Source organism: Xiphophorus maculatus, chromosome 7, assembly GCF_002775205.1.
Source record: "Xiphophorus maculatus strain JP 163 A chromosome 7, X_maculatus-5.0-male, whole genome shotgun sequence".
Lineage (NCBI taxonomy): Eukaryota > Metazoa > Chordata > Actinopteri > Cyprinodontiformes > Poeciliidae > Xiphophorus > Xiphophorus maculatus.
Window position 1 is genome coordinate 18,049,584 of NC_036449.1, and position 17,295 is coordinate 18,066,878.

The 17,295-nt window shown below is 37.6% G+C and overlaps 1 protein-coding gene across 2 annotated transcripts; it reads left to right on the forward strand.

The window, feature by feature from the left end:
- The first annotated feature begins 386 nt into the window (after positions 1 to 386).
- Positions 387 to 16,534, forward strand: LOC102232112 (WD repeat, SAM and U-box domain-containing protein 1-like). 2 transcript variants are annotated; one of them, XM_023337222.1, is made up of 11 exons: positions 387 to 949; positions 2,568 to 2,755; positions 3,430 to 3,516; positions 5,475 to 5,568; positions 6,325 to 6,358; positions 6,503 to 6,543; positions 6,888 to 7,012; positions 7,451 to 7,480; positions 9,372 to 9,548; positions 13,777 to 13,911; positions 14,024 to 16,534. In XM_023337222.1, the coding sequence occupies exons 1-11, from the start codon at positions 552 to 554 to the stop codon at positions 14,173 to 14,175; spliced, it is 1,461 nt and encodes a 486-aa protein (XP_023192990.1). In that variant the 5' UTR covers positions 387 to 551; the 3' UTR covers positions 14,176 to 16,534. The 2 variants fall into 2 exon arrangements, with proteins under 2 accessions (XP_023192990.1, XP_023192991.1); XM_023337223.1 differs by having other exon boundaries at positions 6,888 to 6,997.
- Positions 16,535 to 17,295: the final 761 nt, after the last annotated feature.

Consider the following 17,295-nt stretch of genomic DNA (forward strand, 5'->3'; position numbering starts at 1 on the left):
TCAGGATCTGTACCATAATATGTAAAGCTAAAACTGCTCTTCTGCCTGCTTAGTTTTGCGAACCAATCAGCCAATTTCAGTGACCCAAATTATGCAGCGCATTAGTTGTGTTTTTTGTTGTTTTGTTTTGTTTAGTTTTTTGTATTTGGTGGAAAAACACCACTGGATTGTACCTTTAAGTAGTTTTTAACTGTGAACTACACTCTAAAACAGCAACTTAGGAAATTAAAGGGGAAAAATCTTTGTATAACTCCTGGTTTCTGCTTACATGGAGTCAACTATAAACATTGTAAAAAAAAAAACTATAAACATTGTGTAATGCAATAACTAAGCGTCACTGGACTGATAACAGGCAAGTTAAATTTTATTGGTGTGCTGTAGGCGGAAGCAAGTAAATACTTCATAACGAACAAAGGTCTCATTTCTTGCTAAGAGTTTTCAACAGCGACAGAACAGCAGGCAGAAAGTAGAATAGCGTCTTCCTGCTTGTTCATTCGGACCATTTGCGTCACCCTGAGACTGATTTACGGCCAGAATCAACATTTGCCAACATGGTCTCTTTAATTCATACAATTCGAGATCATACAGACGAGATCAGCTGCTGTGCCTTCTCTCAGTCTGCTCTGGTGACCGGATCAGCTGATAAAACTCTCCGGGTGTATAGCACGGCGGACTTTAAGGAGTTTCCCTTCTCTCCTCTGACGGGTCACGGCTACGGGGTTCACCGATGCTGCTTCAGCTCCTGCGGCAGCTACCTGCTAAGCTGCTCCACGGACGGCTCCATCATAGTTTGGAGCTCGGAGACAGGTGAGCTACTCTCGGCGGTGGAGCACCCGGGCCGCAGCCCGCTCCGAGTCTGCGCGTTGGCGCCGGACTCCTGCCTCCTGCTGGCGGGTGCCTGTGATGGCACCGTGGCCCTCTGGGACTTCCCTTCCAAGACACTGCGCAGGTATACTTGGGCCTTACTCGTTTCTGATACCAGACAGTATTTGTCTGAAAGTATTCTTAAATGATATGGGCTTGTCCACTGCTGACACTGCTGGAAATGTGCTATGTTATCACAACAGCAACAGTAACATTTCTTCATCCATTCATTTTTTTTGTACTTTCCTTAAAAAATAAACAACCTCTTTATCTCCTCATTGTTGCCCTACTTGCTAGAGAATTGTAAAGGGGAAAACAAAACATACCGGCAGAAAGAAAAACTACTTATATATATATATATATATATATATATATATATATATATATATATATATATATGAGTCCAAAGGTCAGCAGGAGGTCATCCAGATTTAATTTAGTTTAATTATGGATGCTAATCAAATGTTTAATTGAAGTCGGCAGACCCAAAAAGGAGCCTGAACCACAATAATGTACATGTAATGAAATAACTTTTGATTGAGAAATATAGACTTAAATGTTACATCTTAGCATTTTTATTCGTCTTACAAAAAGTCTAACTAAATAAATCATTTTGTTAATGAACACAGTTAGAAAGTGGGTTGATTGTAAAGTTCATTAAAAAGAACTTTTAAATCACACCAAGATTGCATGTGTTGAGCTATACACATCTAATCTTTTCATAGATGTAGTTCTGGGGTAATTTTTAATGCTACATTTGAAACCTCTCAAGTTGACCTGAAATAGCAAAACAAATCATGTCATTTCCGATTTGGATATTGCCAATCAACACATGAGCTGTGTTAAATTATGTTGTTTTGTGTTTGTGTTGAATATTACTGTAACTAGTAACAATCTTCCTATCCAGCCTAACGATCATGCTTGTTATTGTATATTATGTATTAAAAAGACATCAGCATATTTACATTTACACCTTGAAATTAAGATTTTAATATATTCCTGACTAAATGGGATGGCAGCAGATACAAACTCCTGAAAAAACTTATTGCTTTCAGTTTAAGTGTGGCTCCCTCCAACACTGTAAGTGACCCTCATCTGAAAACCTTCTGGAATCACCCCTGATGGTAGAGTGCCTGTTTTGTGTTGGAGTAGTAATTAAAAAAAAATAAATCTGACTGACACCTTTAATTCAAAGTGAGACTCAAGGTTAGCTCTCAGCTCTGAAAACCACAGTTTGACAGACGAACTGAATCAAAAAGCTCTCACACTTGTCGCTTTTGGCAACATCTCTCAGCCTTCTGCAGCAGATGGAGTCATCGTACAGCTGTCACAACTTTCTCCTCAGCAGCTTTTTTCCCCCTCCCATCCGCGACAAACTTTAAAGCAGAAAATAATCCTAAAAGTGTGTTAAAAAACAATGCACTCATTAATCTAAACATTTTAGGACACTGAGGACAACGTCAGTATTTTTGAGCTAATAAAGTTTAATATAAAAACACGTATTCATTTCAGGTCAACTTGAATGCAGACAACGTATACTTATTTTCAAGAAAAATGAATGCTTCCTTCTTGTCGGAACTCTTATTGAGCTCTGTCTCTCCGATTAAACCTCTCATCTCAACAAAATTGTACAAGGTCAAACATTTTCACAAAAGGCCTTCTTTATCTTTTAAACAAACTGCTCTAATAATTTTCTCCTGCAGATGTGCTGCAGCAAGTGAAGCCAGCATTGTGGCCTGCAGTTTCTCTCCCTGCTCTCAGGTTTTTGTGACCGGCTGTACCCAGGGAGACCTCAAACTCTGGGATGATCACATCAGCCTTCTGCTTGCTCAGAAAGACGCACATGATTTGGGCGTCACCTGCTGCAGCTTCGCACCTCACTTCAAAATTGGTGAGTTAAGTAAACTGGAAATAGTTTTAAAAACATGTTGCAAAAATGTATATGCCTAAATATTATGGAAGGTAAAGATTTCTTAATACAGATATGGAAATTATTTGCATATTCATTGCAGCAATAATTATAGCCACAGGTTTAACAACATGGGTTGAAAAAAAATCTTTTTGATGTTGAAGTTATTACTGTAAACGTGTGGGGTCACCTGAAAGTTGTGCGTGAGAGATGTATTCGTAATCTAAACAATTTGAGGATCTTGGATAAGGTGGACCGGACATATTTTGTTGAGTCAATATGTAGGGTTTAATAGTCTTACAAAAGAGTACTGTCAAACTGAATAAAAAAGATCCTTCAACAAAACACACCTTTTAAGGGTGTCTACACTTTTACATCACAAATTAATCTCGTGTGTTTTACAACTCAAGTCATGTTCCACTTATTTATCTACTCCTCTGACAAATTGATAGGGAGCTTGGTGTCCTCAGTTTCTTTTAAAAATCCAACATTGTTTTTAGTCCACTAATCAAATGTCTCTTTTCAAAACACTACTTTTTAAAGAATATTGCTGGTTAGTGGTTTCTATACTAACATGCTGTCATAACATATTTGTCTTCCTCTGTTGCTGGTTTGATCATGCATGAACGCTGAGTTTTTTCCCACTTACTCTGCAGAAGACTCCTGTATGGAGCTTCGACTGGCCTCCTGTGGACAGGACAGTCTTCTGAAAATATGGATTGTTTCTCAGCGTGAGGGAGCAGGTAGGCTGACCCCCTGAGCCCTGCATGCTTCCTCAACCAAACACTCCTTTAATCTGTTGTCCAGGACAGAGAGAGAGAGAGAGAAACACCCTGCTGACTGGGACAACCTTGATATCTCTCTCTGCTGAATACAATCATTTTATGGGGTTTAAATCAGAGATGGACTCATTAATAATGTATTAAGACTTCCTCCTTAAACACTGCAGCACTGGGGGATTCTCTGTTATGCGTGTGTGTCCATATGCAAATGATCTGGAAGGTCACCAGGTGCAAACAGACACATTTTGTTGTTCAAGCTCCAGCAGAGGAAGCAGAGTTCACATGTCCTTCACGGGTTGTATAACCAGGTTACAAGGTGCATTTTCGTAATGTGCTTGGGCATACAACTGTGCTGGTTCCTTCGATGCGTTGCCGTGGTAACGGTCATTCTCTGTAGGATTTGTTGGCAATGCATGGCAACCCAAGTCCATGGTGATATACGTATGTATATATATATATACAGACCAAAAGTTTGGACACACCTTTTAATTCAATGAGTTTCCTTTATTTTCATGACTATTGACATTGTAGATCCACATTGAAGGCATCAAAACTATGAATAACACATGTGGAAATATGCACTAAACAAAAAAGTGTAAGACAACTGAAAATACCCCTTATATTCTAGTTTCTTCAAAGTAGCAACCTTTTGCTGTGATTACTGCTTTGCACACACTCTGCATTTTCTTGATGAGCTTCAAGAGGTCGTCACCTGAAATGGTTTTCACTTCATAGGTGTGCCCTGTCAGGTTAATAAGTGGGATTTCTTGCCTTATAAATAGTCATGAAAATAAAGAAAACCCATTGAATTAGAAGGTGTGTCCAAACTTTTGGTCTGTACTGTATATATATATGGTTTGTCCTTGTTTCAGTTCTTTGTCATGCTGTTGCTTAGATATGAGACTGCAACTGTCTTGCATTTAAGAAAAGTGTATTTATTCTTTTGCATGACTATGAAACAGGAATTACAGAATAAGGTGATTAAAAGAAGCAACTGGTCAACTTTAAAATTGGGATTTATGCTTTTGTGGCACATTACTTTTGAACATTTTGACTTGCAGCTAGTGAAATCCCAACGTGAACCTTCGAAAGCTAGCACATTGAACCATTTTGAAAGGGATTATTATAATGTTTATTGTAGCCTACACAAATGACAGTTGTCCAGCAGACAATCCCACCCTCCTAAGGAGGGTAAGCCAAAAGAAGTCATTTTTAGAAGAAGCTGACTGTTTAGAGTGCTCTCTGAAAGTATATTAGTGGAAAGTTGAGTGGAAGGAAAAAGTGTGGCACAGTAGGGTTTAGATGTGATGTGTGTCCACACTGCCAAATATATCATTATCTGGTTCCATAAACATTAAACCAGGAATAATTGAGATTCATTTGCCAGAAAATTCTCCTAAACCCCACAGAGAATATAAAGTGAGATGACACACCAACAGCTCCCTCTGGCAAATAGAAGAAGCGCCTCTCTGGTTCATTAGTACTGTCGGAGATACAGACTACCATGCATACTCATACTAATGCCTACAGCGAATCTCAAAATACTGGTGAATAAAACATGTCTTTTGACTGTTCAAGGAAGCTGAAAAAGGCAAGACTGAACAAGTCTGCGGGAAAACAGATTAATTCAGGGATACCAAAAATCCCCTGAAGATTGCTTTTCAATTAGTTATAACCCATTTTAAAATTTGAGTTGAAATGTGTTCAGTTTATTCCCCAAATAGTAAAAATCTTTTATCTCTGGACAGCTGACAGCAGGTGGCAGAGCTGCAGCACAGAGGAGAGTTAGCAGAGAAATAAAAACTTTATTCTGTATGTATAGGGGGAAAAAAGTGTCAAGTCAATAGTTTAGGATGTATGACAATTCTAAATCCCTCTCAGCCTTTTCTCTGTGTACGTGTGTTCATGTTCACCTGCAGTGTGGACCATGATGCTTCTTCACATTCTCACTGGTCAAGCGGCTCCAGTTCTGTCCTGCGCTTTCTCTGCTGATGGAGAGCTGGTGGTCTCTGGGTGAGAACCTCATCATACCAACGTAAAGCCTGTTGTGCTAACATGCTAACTATAAAGAGTATGTAGACATGGCCAAAATTGTTGGTACCCCTCTATTAATGACCAAAAAGCCCTTGATGATAACGTAAATAACTTGAAAATGAAAGTAAAGTAATAATGAACAAAAATTTACAGAAAATTAATCAATGACAATCAGACATTACTTCTGAAATATTGTTAAGCAGAACTGTTTTTTTAAAAAGTAACTAATGAAACAGGCCTAGACTAAATTGATGGCACTTCTAGAAAAAAAATTTGATAAGTTTTAACATAAGTCTTTAATTTACAAGCTAATATCGGAGCTGCATGATGTGTAAGTCTCTGATAGCCATTGCTGTTCATTAAAGGCAATTTATTGCTCCATACGTAATTGCATTACTCTTTATTGTCTTTTGAATATATTGTTGGCTGCCTTTGCTTCTGTGAAGGATTGTTATGTTGTTTTTTTGTGAGTAAGCAGCAGATGCTACTGCTGAGTGTAGACCTTCCTGTTCTCTCAGTCAGCCACAGGAGGAATGCACTTTATTATAAAGCTGCTGTTGGTTCCTTCTGCTGCTCTTGGCTCAAAGTCAAACACACTGAAGATTAATCTGTTTCTTATTCTTGTCTTCCTCAGTTTTTATAAACTCATACATGACTACATGATTAATCTGTGGTGTAAATGCATACATATGGATTCTGAACACGAGGTGACCTTATTTACTGTAATTATTACAGATCGGTGGATAAAAGTGTAACAATATACAATGCCGTAAGTAATGTTCACAAAGTGTCTTTTTTTTAATTCCTTCTCAGTTCACAGTGATATAAAGATGACTTCTGAATCAAACATGTTTCATCCCTGTAAATAAGAACTCAAAACATTCCAGTTGAACAATTTGCACTTTGTTCACAGAACCTGGGAACCCTGCTCCACATTTTGAAGCAACATGACAGGTAAATTACCCAGCCTCCTGCTGCGATGCAATCTCTGCAGGTCTCAGCCAAGCAGCAAAATATGGAGCCCGGGCGTTTCAGATCAAAATGTGCGATTTTTGCTTGATTAGTTTCTCCCAGAAGCGCTGGGTGCAGTGATGCAACAGTATATTTCTGCTTTCTGCACAGTCATTGATGTGGCACTGCAGGTAAGAACCATCAGAGCTCTTTGAAGTGTTTGAAAGGATTTAGGGATCTTTTTTTTGTGGCTCAGAGAAACAGATTTTTGAGGCTGATCTCTTCCTGTGCCACTTTCAGGTTGTCACAAACACCCTTCACTTTCCTGTTATGTCGCCTTCCTATAGATATGTGACAGCGGTCGCTCTGTCTCCTGCCTATGGCCTGATGGCAACTGGCTCAATGGACAGATCAGTAAATGTGTGGAAGATTGGAGGAGATGGATATGAAGAAACTGGTAAATACTGTTGCAGTTGAGTTTGTCACTTTTTAATGTCTTGAATAAACCTGTATTTTAAAATTTGATGGAAAAAAAACCTTCAGAGATCACTGCATAGTTAAAATCCAAAGTTCCTATTTGTGTACAAGAGGAGTAATGATGTTTATATTATGATGTAGCCGGATAGACTATCTCTGATCCTTATAGAGCTGTTGTAATGGAGGGAGAAATGCTACTATAAGCAGGAACAAGAAGTTTCTGCTTATAGTGAAAGAAAACATGCATTCGATAGACATCTGAACAGTTCTTCCATCTGCCGTTCATCAGCATGATGTTGATAAAAAAAATTCCCTCTCCTCTAAAACCTGTCTTTTAATACTCCTCCACCGCTGCAGCTCCACGTCTTCACTTTAATCTTGTTTCTCTCTGTCTTTTCACAATGAACTTATTTCCTTTCATGTTTTTCTGCAGCGGCTGAATCACAGCAGGTGCCATGTCAGGGTAAATAACCGTCACTGTGTTTTTCTGTCTGAGTCCATCAAGTATTCAGGTGATTTATTTGAATGTCTTATCGTAAAACTGCATTTTGTGTAAATTGCTCACGTAGTGGTGTCTCGCACAAGCATTTGTTGACCCCCTGAAAAATATCTTCTTTTGGTGTGTCTGACTAGAAAATAAATCTGTGGCTAGTATTCTTTTTGAACACAAATTCTATTTGTTGCTCAAATCTTGCTAGAGTTCATATAGTCCGACTTATTTATTTCAACCACAGCCAAGGTTTCTGAGGTAAACACAGCAAACAACATGTTGAAATGCTGAAGAGGTGCTTGCTCCATAAATCACCAGCGCTGTATAAACTCTTATCTTGAACTGCACAGTGGCGTTGTTGACTTGCAGCAAGAAGGTTCTGGATTTGAATCCTGGTTTAGGGTCTCTGCATGTTCTCTCTGTGCATTCATGGCTTCTATACAGTTATTCTGGTTTCCTCCCACAGTGAAAAAAACATGACTAATAACAATCTGAAAAGTGTGGCATATCTCTTAAGGTGTATTGACAAGATTTTCACATCTATTCTGAACTGTTTTCTCCATCAAGTTGGATGGAGAGAGTCTCTAAAACGTTAAGATTTCTTAAGCCTTTCCACAGATTCTCAATTAGATTTAGATCGGTAACTTTTCTGGGACGTGAGCTCTCTGCTCATCATCAACTCTGATCAGTTTCCTTGTGCGATCTGAAGAAAATTATCCTACAGCATTCTGCTGCTGATATTCAGAGTTGGTTTTTCACTACACGCACTGCGCAGGCCAGAAAAATGTTTTAGTTTTGCCTAATCAGAGTGTCTTCCATGTGTTGCTGTGTTCTCTATATGGTTTGCAAGCTAAAAAGACGGTTTTCCATGCCTTTTTTTCCAGATAACTTTTATCTTGCTATCTTGCTATCTTCCATGAAGGCCCTATTAGTGCAGTGTATCAGATTATCAGATTCTCCCACCTAAGCTGTTGAGGTCTAAGTACCCTCCAGTTACAAGGGGGCTCTTGGTTCCTTCTCTTTCAATAATGCTGTCCTTACCAAGGCTGTATGCTTGGGTGAATGACCAGAAAAATGCAGTCTATTTTGCATGTAAACATTTTATTATAAAAATATATATATATTTAATGAGATGTCCTTTTTTTAATATAACTATAGGTTTAAGTAGGTACATTCATAGATTTTTTTCTTTGTTTTCTTTTAAAAGTGAAACAAAAAGACTAAGATCTAAAGGATGCAGTCTGGAACTGCTCTGACTCCAGTGAATCTTCCCTGATTTTGGCTTAGTGTTCCAATGAGTCAGCCCCTTAGACTGGGAGACTCCAGATGATACACTGTATCAGCCAGGATTACACCAAAAAAGGCCTCTTGCTTTCCTCATGGCTTCACAAACCTACAAAGTTAGCATTTCTCCATACACTTTAAGTGTTACGTCTTGGGAAATCTGTGCTTTTGCGTAAACTACATCACTGTAAAAGCTTCTTGACAAAAAATGAAACTACACTGTTAAGGATTCTAGCTGTCCTTCACTACACTGTTCTATAATGATGCCTCAAACAACAAAAGTTTAAAGATTACAGATCTCTTGAGTTTCTGTGCCTTCACTCCATAAAAAACTTACATGAGATAAAATGTTAAAATTACAGTAGAAGGACTTGATTTAAAACTATTTTACAACAGTGTTTGTGGATTTTTATGGGTGGGTGCAGATGAAAGTAATTATCACTCCCATATCGGATTGTGTCATAAGGGAGTTTGTCCTTTCTGTTGAGATTGGGAGGAAACTGTTTGTTTGCAGGAGATTGGGCTGTAATAGCTCAGCACTTCCTCCTAGCTTGTTGGGTTGTTTTTTTTTTTTTTGCAGGAAGGAAACTGCCAGGTCACTCCAGGTTGCTGCTTGCTGATTGGACAGAGGAGGATGTGCAAAGCTGGCTGTGCGAAGAAAAACTGGATGAGCTCGTCATGATTTTTAAAGCCAACAATATTGATGGGTCAGAGGTGAACCACATGAGCAAGGAGACTGTGGCTGAACTGGGAATAGGTGAGGACAGAGAATTGATAGGATTAAAAAGCACCTTACTGTTTCTCATAACAATTATCATCTCTATTGGCTATCATGCCACCTTAAACATTGTTCCCAAAAAGTTATTCGATCTGTAGTGACAAAATTCCCAGAATTGGATGCTTTCTTCTGCGGAGCTTGATGAGAGTTGAGCTAAAATGTCCAAGTTGACATTATCAAGCTATGTTGACATTATCAAGCTATGTTTCCATTCTGCTGTCAAGATCAGCTGAAGCAATTAGAGCATTTTATACATTACCCAATTTATTATAATAGAACAGACAGAGCATCTGCATAGCTAGACATGAGATTATGCACTGTTGTGTCATTGTCGAGATTTAGAAACTTATTCTTACATAGAGTTTGGATAAAATATGCAATTTTGTCATATTGTTTATTATTGTCAGAGCTTGCAACAGCTCAGAAATGTGATGTTGCATTCAAAAATGATTTTGTGGTGTTGCTCCAGTGACACTGCCTGCTATCACTCTGCATGTCCTTCAAAACAGTAGGCAGGAAGTTAGCTGAGAGCAAACACTCTCCATATCAAATACATTTGACCTGCTCCCGTTGTGCTGTTATTGAATTAGAGTCAAACGATCAAGGATAAATGCTAACTTTCCTAATTGGTCAATTTAAGGTTACTAGCTATGCATCTACCACTGCAAAATGGCCAATAATTCCTGTAGCTTGAAAATGTATCTCAAACAATTTGCATTTCTGCTTCATGCATCTAAAACCCTGTAAGGTATTTCTTAAAATGAGCCATTCAGCATTAGTCACTTCATCAGTTTAATTTTGTGGGGTTGGTGTTAAAGGTAAAAGCAAAACCAAACTCTCATTTCAACTTTCAGATCTTAATCTTTATGTCACACATTAGTGTTAAAACATAGAACTTCTGTCTCCAGTCTAAACACAAAAAACATCTGATTCTAATTACAAAACTCACTGCATTACAATCCTGACTGTACTCAGACTAAAACCCATTTTGTTTGCTTTAATTGTAAAGCAGCAGACAGCAAACCAGCTTCGCATGCTGCTCAATGATTCAAAGCATGCCCCATAGCATCGCTACATGTTTAGTATGGAGGACAGCTCTCATCATTACCGCAGAAGAAATGGACAGATTGGCACATTTTTTGTCATGCTGTGCGACCTACATCCCCACAGTACAACACATAATTTTCTATGCATGCAAATAGTGTGTGCATTTGCATAGGCATACACTCACCCTCTCTCTTTCTCGTGCAGACACACACAGCAAGTGAGATTTCAGTAAACTTTATGAAATATTCATTTCGCCCTCCACCCCCACTCCATCAAATTATCAATCTAAATGTAAAGTGGACGGTATAGTACTTGTGATGAAAGATGCTGGAGTGTATAGAAATCCTAAACGAAGTATTACTTTGAAGTGCAACTTTTCTAACATTGTTTATTAGCTCAGTAACAACTTGAGGGGTTCAAGGAGTTCAGCCTGATTGAATGCTGTCATTTTTCCAGCATGATTCAGGCTGGCTGTACTGCTGTCTTCTGTTGCTTGTTTTTTTCTCAACACATTAGCATCTAAGCTGCCTTGTTGATATAATCATAAGCTGGATCAGCACTTGATGGGTTAACTGGTTCGTAGCAACACACATTTTTTTTCTGTAGTACTTCAGTCTTTTTTCCTCGTCCGTATTGATTTTCTGCTTTATGAAAAGTAAAGGCGCTATTCAGTGCAAGACTAGTTTCTGTCTTTTAGAAGTTGATTGGAATGATGTTTTCAGACTAGAGGCTGAGTAATTTCTCCTTGAACATAGGTAAAATGCCTACGAGTGTAGCCTTGGTACGTCATTGCTTTCACTACGACATGTTGGAGAGCAATACACAGTCAGGAGCATCAGGTTAGATTGAATAGTATCTATTCAAATAGAATGAGTTTTCCAACAGACCAAAATGTACGAAAAAAAGGTATTTCAAATGCTTTATAGACAGTTTTCAAGGAATTGGAACTAGTAAGTTTTTCTTGTACTTGGAAGATAAATTAAAATCTAGGACCTTGAAGAAGAATGTTTACAGAATATGGCATACAGCTGGTCTTTATGATTCCCTCTTTGTTCTCCATCAAACTAATGAGGTGTTCCCAAAACGGCTGGATTTATACTGAGATTAAACAACATAAAACAGTTAGTTAGTTATAATGACGTAAAGTATGAAATGATGTATAAGTGTGAATACTTCTGCAAATAAGACATGAGCAAATGTTTTCTTTATCTTTGTGTACAATTCAGCTCCAAGCCTTTTTACAGTGATCATCAGACTGCGCCTAACAGATTGCATTAGCAAGTCCAGAGCACTGATGGTGAAAATACATTATAGTCAGCATTTCTGAAAAGGTTGCAGAGTTTCAGAAGTTAAGTTCAGGCCATAGATTTTGCTGTTGCCATTGGCACAATCCACATTTCACAAATTGAGAGAAAATGTTTTTATTTGCTAAACAGGAGCAGATCATAAGCTTTCATAAAGAGGATGGATGATACAGCTCCTGCAACAACCTAGTGAATCTAAACATGCACTTGATGCCTGTAGTTTTTCTTTCTCCATGTTTCACAAAGTTCACTTTCTACCTCAAAGAAATGGAGCGTAGAAGTCTGAGTATCTGAAATCAATGTGCTTAAAATTTTACAAGGTTAAGAGAAGCACAAAAAATAAAATAAAGTGCCTCAGTATCTGTCCACCTAGCAAGCTAAACATCTATATCAGTCTTAATTACGTTTCTTAAGATCCATAGCATAAATTAATGTAAAATGAAAGCAGGAATAGGTTTCTGACAGATTTAGACATTGGGATTGGGGGCTACAAATTATACAGAGTAACAAGTGGCACAAACGATGGCAGTTCATTTGCACTAAAAATAATAGATGTGGTTCAGATGAAGGGTATCAAAATGGCACATGGGAAGGAAGTGGCATCTTTCACATCTCTTCATATACAAGCAGCAGGAGGACCTGCTTAAGAGACTTGCATTTTAAAAAACCTCTAAAACAATCATCAGCAGTATTTGGTATAATTTGTATTTTAGTAGTTTCAGTATTTGTTTAAAGACGAATATACCAATATGAGTTGGGTCAAACAGTTTGAGTTTCCTTTCAGAAACTTCTCACAATATTTAGGTGTGTGGGTCGCCTTTTTCACACAGTTTTTCAGTTCAATCCACAAAGTTTCTATGAGACTGAGACTGAGAACAGGGGTTTTGTGATTGTCACTCAAAAACTTAACTAATTTGTCAGGTGCTTCAGATCATTCTCCATTTAGAAGACCCATGTGTTCTTTAGCTTTAACTTCTTAGCTGACGTCTTGAGATGTTGCTTTAATATTTACAAATTATGTTCCTTCCTCAAATTGTTAACTATTTTGTAAAGTACACCCATCCTTCGTGCATCAAAACTCCACTTCTCATGCTGCCACCCCTGTATTTTTTGGGGGGGGATGGTGTTCTCAGGCTTCCTCCATTTTTCTTCAAATGTTATTTTGATCAGTTTGGAAGATCACTCCAATTTTAGTTTCATCAAACCACAGGATATGTCTTTGTAAAATAAGATCTTTGTCCTTTTGCCTAGCCTTTAAAATGAAACGAGATGTGCATGGTGTCGCATTAGTATCATGCAGGGAAAATGGGTTTAAATATGTTGAATCATTCAGTGCCCTTATTGTAATAAAATTGTCAAGACTTTAAAAGTCATGCTAGAAAATGTCACTGCAGCTGCTGTTACTGCCTGAATGAGACATGCTTCTCAGTGGCACAGCCATTACCCACAGACACGCAACTAATCATGTGCAGCCATAAAGGTCGGCCCTCCCTTTTAGCTGTTCAAGAAATTTGCTGCAGATGACAAATTCAGAGGCTGCCGTCAGTAGGCGGAGACATGCAGCTGCATGTAGAGAGATTTTTCCTCTTTTGGACCTGCTGGATGTTTACTCTCAGGCAGAATAAGAGGAAATGTTAAGTTGCCGGAGCTGAGGACCAAAAACGTCTGGCTCTTCGTGACTCAGCACAGATTTATTTCTGGTTTTTGTTAAGTCAGTTTTAGTCAGTCTGCTGTGATTTTAGTTAGCTCAACAGGAAGTAACGAGATTAAACTGAGCTCATGTTAGAAAATAAAAATTCAAAAATGTTCATTTTCAAATTCATACCGACTGAAACTATCTGGTTGTGGTTTTGCAGAGTCTGTAGGTCTTCGTGGACGTCTCCTGAGGAAAATTGAGGCCCTGAAGGCAGAGCAGAGCGGCTCAGAAGCTCCGAATGAGTTTCTGTGTCCAATCACCACAGAGCTGATGAAGGATCCAGTCATAGCTGCAGGTTTGTTCACATTAAAACCGTTGTCCCCTAGCATGTGCTTCATCAGACACGGTAACTCAGTTCTCTGCCACTGCTGTAGTTCTCAAACATAAACTGGGTGTCTGTTCCTCAGATGGGTACTCCTACGAACGAGAATCTATTGAGAGATGGATCGGAGGCAAGAACAAAACAAGCCCAATGACCAACCTGCCCCTCCAGACGACTCTGCTGACCCCCAACAGGTCCCTGAAGATGGCAATAACCCGCTGGAAGTCCAGTCAGTAAACCAGCAGCTCATTTTACATTTTCTGAAATGCCACAGGTACTTAAACTACTGTAATTGCGAGAAAGGTAATAAGTGTTCTCATTACTGAGTCAGTTTGCTGCTTTGTTGAGTTTCACTTCAGAAACTGATATAGACAATTACCAGATTTATTTCAAATATATTAATCAGTCAGCTTGTTTTTTGTGTTATACCGTAGAGCTTTCAATGTTACAATATGATTCTAATGATAATTTATTGAATTCAGCACATTGAATGTTTATTAGAACTTTGATCAAAATGAAAAAACAGTTTATTACCGGAATTTAATTCCAAGAGTGAATGTGTTAATTTTGTCTGCAATGGATTATAGCAAATAAAAAAAAGAAAATCAGAATACTTCAGAGCACCAATAACGAAATAGTTTTTTAATGTAGATTTATTAGCCTACTAAAATGCGTACAATACTTGGCTAGGGTTTCTGTTGCATGAATTACTGCTTCAATGTTGTGCGGCATGAAGTCAGTCAGCTTGTCTAGATGCTAGAATATTAAGAAAATCAAGTTGTTTTAACAGTGACCTTAATTTCCAAATGAGGCGCAACAATTACTGACATGCGAAAATAAAACTTTGGACCACTGAGCAGCAGTGCTGTCCGTTTTTCTCACTCTTAAAGTTGTTCCAGGTTTAACAGTGGCTTATTGCAAGGAATGTGACACTGGTAATTCCTCTCTGCACTTCTATGGCTCTGGGTACTTCAAACGAGCTTTTCTGCTTAATGTTCTTCTCTTGCATGTCTTTTTCCATCCACATGTTTAGATACAGCACTCTATGAAAAGCCATATTTGTTAGCCATTTATATGAATGTCTGCTAGACAAACATCACATCAGGAATAGCTTCAATTCTGTTGGCCATTTGTGCGTTCAAAATTCTTGTTTACCATGTTCAAAATTTTTGTGAAACTGGATTTAGTTTTTTCTCAACCAATTCTTAATCATCAACTAACAGCAATAAACTATGTTATTTTATAGGGAAGCTATACAATTGTAGTTTGACTTTTGTGCTGAATTATGGAAATACATCTACAATGGCAGTAGTGCTCTTAAACAGTGAAATAGAAGTTTAAAGATGCATGCACTTTTGTTTCTCACTATCTGAAGTTAAATCGGATCAAACTTCTCGTTTTTAGCTTTGAATCGCCAGAAAGCTTCTGAACATTTTTTCTTAAGAGAAGTTGTAACTTTGAATTCATAAGTTTAATTTCAGTGAGAAAAAAATGTCTCAACAGTGCATGTAAAATTCTGGTTTCAATTTAATTTTGCATGCAGTTGAAACCAGAATTTGTTTCATATGTGCAATTTATTGTGCGTATGAAAACGACAACTCACAAGATGGCTTGTAGTCAACCTGCAGTTACCTTCTGTTGCCAAAGATGGTGCTCTGCATTGTAAGATTGTCCTTTTTTAAAACCTGTTTAATTACCTTCAGCAGACTTAATAGTTGTATATTTAGACATTTTAAATACTGCAGTAATAATGTGTATGTATTTAAGACAAAAACCCAGGAGACAGATTAGTCTTTTTTTGTTTATTTTTTTTCCTTCCTTTATTTCACTCTCGCATGGTGGCAGTAATGTTCATTACAGTATGTGATCACGGCTAATAAAGCTCACAATACTGAAAACATGGTAACAACTGCATTTAATGTACATCATAAAATAAAGCTAATGGCACCGAGCCCCCAAACCACCTCTTTTTTTTGATATTCCTGTTTTTCTGTTATATAAACTGCAACTGTAGCATGCGTTGAATTCTCATTACTGAGAGTCAAATGCCTTTGTAGCTGTGCAAAAATAACTATATAAAATATATTGCTTTTACAATTAACCAAGCCATTGGCACTGTGAATAAATTAACTAGACAGCAACAACAAGCAGATACAGAAATGATTCAGTGTTAATGATGGCTTATGCAATGTACAAATTTATATTCAACACCATTTCAACAACATTGTGCCTAAAACTCAAAATACACAAGTCTGAACTTGTCAATACACTTAACATAACATAGACCTTCACTAAAAAGAAGAAACAGTACATATTTATATAATATACACATGAGGATCTATAACATCCTTCATAAGTCACAGGAATGCCCATCCCTTAGTTGTTCTTTCAGACGTTTCTCAAAGTACTCAGACCGCATCACTTTTAACACACAGTGTGGTGATAATATTGCTGATTTTTAACTGATACTACAGTTTGGGTATTTTTGTCCACCAACTGGGTTCTACTCAACAGAACAGACATTCAGAAATTACAGTAATTGGTCAAAGTCTCAAATTATTTTAACATTCAGACTAAAATGGTTTTCTATTATGTTCGCCTCATCTCCCAAAACAGACTTACCTCAAACCCTCAATTTCACCATGTTATTTGGTAGCTCACCTTGCTCATCTTTTTGGCAGTAGAACCACAACTAATACATTTTGCCAAACGTGTTTTCACTCCATAACTTATGTAAAGTCACTCCAAACTATTAAGTGAGGAAACAAGCATACATCACTGTATCTGTGTTAGAGTCGAGCTGAACAGGAACTGATCAGAATTATACCACAGCTTTTTTTTTTCCTTCAATAGTGGTTATAATAACAAATTACCTTCAAACTCTGCAGACATCCTTAAACAGTTGCTTAAACAATATAAAACATTGCAACAAATAAATTAAAAATTATTTAGACAGAATGATTCACTCAACCATGTCATCTTCATATTAACCAAATAAAACCAAAGTGGTGCTGATTGTGCTGCATTTTTTGTTTGTGCTACTATAACATTAAAAGATTCTTAAACGGTAACAATCTCAACATTCAAGCAAAAGAAACTTCACAAACTTTAAAAATGATTGCATCACCAAAAATCACCAAACTAAAATAAATGTTTATGTTTTTGTTAGCTCTAAGGAATTTGGTGGGGCAAAAGGAAAACTTAATTGAAATATTTTTGGGGTTTTTCTTTAATCCCACTTGTTGGCCTGTTCAGATTCAGGAAATTTACTCTCAAATGACCCTCTGAACCCTTAGATTGTAATCCCATAGAGAGGACTGTAGCAACAAAATCATTGGTTGTAGTTTTTCTGCCAGA